General features: G+C 41.4%; 1 protein-coding gene across 1 annotated transcript; it reads right to left on the reverse strand.

Annotated features, from left to right (window-relative positions):
* Positions 1 to 246: 246 nt before the first annotated feature.
* On the reverse strand, positions 247 to 1902 carry LOC147965448 (uncharacterized). The gene is made up of 5 exons (XM_087530462.1): positions 1763 to 1902; positions 896 to 1658; positions 690 to 728; positions 504 to 608; positions 247 to 429 (listed from the first exon to the last, which is right to left on the reverse strand). The coding sequence occupies exons 1-5, from the start codon at positions 1900 to 1902 to the stop codon at positions 247 to 249; spliced, it is 1230 nt and encodes a 409-aa protein (XP_087386588.1).
* Positions 1903 to 3812: the final 1910 nt, after the last annotated feature.

The following is a 3812-nucleotide window of genomic DNA, read 5'->3' on the forward strand; positions in this document are numbered from 1 at the left end:
TAGATAGATAGATAGATGGGTTCAACATTACAAAGTCTTGAAGTTGTGCAACAAAAGTAGGAAATAGCATTACATTTCCATGGGAGTACTCTTTTCCATGGTTTGTGTGAAACCCAGAGGCACATCCCAGCATCAGGTTTCATTACAAACCATCTTGTTTCCTAACCAAAAAAAGACAACATCCTACACTGCTTCTTTCCAGAATATGTCCAAAATATGTCCAAACTGTGTCAATCTTGTAGCTCTTCAGTTCTGAGTTCCTGGGGCTTTGTTCTCCTTAGTTTTTCTCACTTTCTTCCTTCTCTTCAAGCCAAGTGTTGCAGTAGTTTGCACTCTTGGAGGGGGCAGGGCATCTCTACAGGATGCAAGGAACTGGCTCTCTGGTAGAGGAGCTGGCAACGATGTTTGTGATTGTTGTTTAGCTATAACCTAAAATTGAAGCATTTGCAACACTTAGTAATTATTAGGAAAATACACAGTACAAGAAAGTAATTAACACTCACTTGGTCTTGCAGGATTTCCATTACAGTAGATGAAGCAAGATCATAAGTCATTGAAGGTGAAACCAAACTGGATGCTCTACTTGAGAGTTGTGGGCATGACTTTTTCTGCATAATAGGCATTACAATGTAAAAATGCATAAATGTTGAAAGAATGTACAAATGCATAAATGTTGAAAAAATGAACACCTTGTAAGTTGGCCTTTTTACTGGCAGTTTTTTCTGTGGCTAGGTGCTGGCAGTGTTGCTGCTTCTTCAGGTAGAATAACCTGAATAGGTTCAGGTTGTGCCTGTTCTGCTTGTGCATCTCCTGCTGCTTCATCTCCTGCTGCTTCATCTCCTACTGGCGTATCTCCTGCTACTCCATCTCCTGCTCCTTGTGCTGCATCTCCTACTGTTGCTTCTGGTGCAACTTGTGCTCCATCTCCTGCTCCTTGTGCTGCATCTCCTGCTGTTGCTTCTGGTGCAACTTGTGCTCCATCTCCTGCTCCTTGTGCTGCATCTCCTGCTGCTGCTTCTGGTGCAACTTGTGCTGCTGGGCCCCTACCAAGTTCAGGGCATTTTCTTTTGTTATGCCCTGGCTGCTGGCACACACTACAATGCCCCACAATGCCATGCCTGCTCATCCTAGTACCATTCTCTTCCTCTAGTGGGTTCTTCTTCCTTTTGGTCCCAGGCCTCCCAACTTGCTTCTCATATTTGGGTGGTGCCACTGGAGGGCCATTAGTTCTAGGCCACACCCTAGGATCACTACATGGCATTATGACTTTGCCATAAGCTACTTTGAAAGCTTCAATGCTGTAGCACTTGTTGACAACAGCCTCTGGTTTAATTCTTTCATATCTTAAACATGCTGCTCCATGTCTACATGGAATTCCAGAGAGCTGCCAGGCCCTACATGAGCACTCTTCCTTCTGTATGTTCACCTCATATTCCCCAATCATGCCCTTGACATGAAAGATATGTTGCCCAGCAGGCAAAGTTGTGCAGTTGTTGGACATGTCAATGTTTTTGTTCAATTTCTTTCTAATTTTGGGACAAATAGAACCACACATCTCCTCATCTTCCACATTTTTGCTATAAAACCTAGTCATTAACTGGTCCTTGATCTTCTTAAGAGCACTCACAATGGGCAGTTCTCTAGCATCAAGTATGTATCTAAAGTGGCAACAAATAAAATGCTACTGTTAATAAAATGCTACTATTAACAAGTATGTATCTACAGTTCTTTAGAGAAATGAGATGCTACTGTTAGTACTTACTTGTAAAACACTTCACAACTATTATTCAGAAGCAAATCACATTTTGGGAGTTCTTGGAAATAGGCCTTGCACCACTGTCTTGGGTCAATTGCATCCAAGTACTCAAATGCCCCCTGATCCATCTCTTTCATCTCTTGCATGTATTTCTTCCAGTCTGCCTCATGTGTAGCTCTTGCAATTTGCCACAACTTATTCTTGAAAACATCGCCTTTCCAGTTCTTTGCAAAGTTTTGATGCAGGTGCCTCACACAAAATCTATGTTGTGCATCAGGAAACAGTGCATTGACAGCATTGATCAACCCCTACATACACAGAGTATAGAAAACAAATGAAATGCTATATATGAAATGCTACAGTATGACAAAAGAAATGCTATATATGAAATGCTACAGTATGACAAATGAAATGCTACAATATGACAAATGAAATGCTACAGTACTGATACCTTCTGCCTGTCACTCATAAGTGTCCATCCTGCTGTGTTTTGTATGTTTAGATCCTCCTTCAATGTGTTTAGAAACCACTTCCATGTAACAGTGTCTTCAACTTCAACTATGGCAATAGCAATGGGAAAGATACAATCATTGGGATCAACTCCAACAGCTGTCAACATCACTCCACCATACTTGTTCTTAATGTGGCACCCATCAATGCATATAATTGGCCTGCAAGCAAGTAAGAAACCTCTCTTGCATGCATCCAATGACATGTAACAGTTCTCAAAAACTCCAGCTTTTGTATTCACAAACATTGTACTTCCAGGATTGGACCTTCTAACTTCAGCTGCAAAGTCCCAAAGTAAATTGTACTGTTCCAGTTCATCTCCATGTATTTGCTTTAGTGCAAATCTTCTTGCTCTTGCTAGCTTGCTTCTAGTAGGAAGCATATTGTAGTCCAAGTGAACAAGCCTTGCAAAGTTCTGCAAGGACATCTTCTCATCTGCTCTGAAAGTCTCCACATACCTGGCAGCTAGATATTTTGCTGTGAATTGCTTCAGTGCCCACTCTCTTTCACATGTATGTTCTCCCACATATTTCTTCACAACCCAAGATTTTGTCCTGCTATCGGGTGCAGCAAATAAGAACCAGGGACAATCACCAACACAGCCAGCCCTAACCCTCTGCTTATCATTTTTAATGTATCATATTTGCACTCTTTGTTTCACAATGTACTCTTGAATTGCTGCCCTTAGTTCAGTCACTGTCAAGAACACCATTCCTATATGAAAATTCACCTCTTTCATGTTCTCTGGCCTCCACCTTTTGAGCTTCACTTTCTTCTTCCTTGTTTTCCTTCCTTGAGCATCAACTACTTCCACTTCTTCTGCTAAATCACTCTCTTCAAGCTCGGAATCTTGCAACTCTTGCAGCTTATCAGATTCATAGTCATTGTCCTGCTCCAATATGGATTTCTTCTTTTTCTTCTGCTCAAATTTTTCATCCACCCATTCTTCATAAAGATCATCATCATCTTTACCTACTTCATTGTCAGAGTCTACCCAGTCTGAATCCCACTCACTGTCATCACTATCACTGTCTTTTTCATTGCAAATTTCTTCTTCTACCACAAGCTTTCTCCTGCTTCTTCTGAGCTCATGGCCAACACTTTGTGCCATTGGTGGAACACTGCTACTGCCTACATTGTTGCTGCCTCCATGACACTGGTTCAAATTGCCTTTCTGAGCTTTAACCTTAAACCTAGGACTGCCCCTAATTCCAGTATTAAACTGAGGAGACTTAGGGCTTAGTACAGCAGGAAGATCAGGTGTACCACTAACATTAATGTCATCCATTGCATTGTCATATGTCATATCTTTATGGTCCACAAACAACTGAAAATACTGAAATTTTGGGACAACTGATGTCATGTGCAATGTGTCAGTGTCGCAGTCCACAATCCGGAGACCATCAGCTAGATTTTTTCCAGGGAGCAACCAATATAAAATGAAGTTCGATTGGTCACTATATCCTAATTGTTGCATAAAATCAGTGAGCCAGAGAGGAGACCATGTATCTACTTCACATCCATCAAACACAGCCTCTTTGCCATC

The sequence above is a fragment of the Triticum urartu genome, chromosome 6A, assembly GCF_056163025.1.
Source record: "Triticum urartu cultivar PI428250 chromosome 6A, HENAU_Tu73, whole genome shotgun sequence".
Lineage (NCBI taxonomy): Eukaryota > Viridiplantae > Streptophyta > Magnoliopsida > Poales > Poaceae > Triticum > Triticum urartu.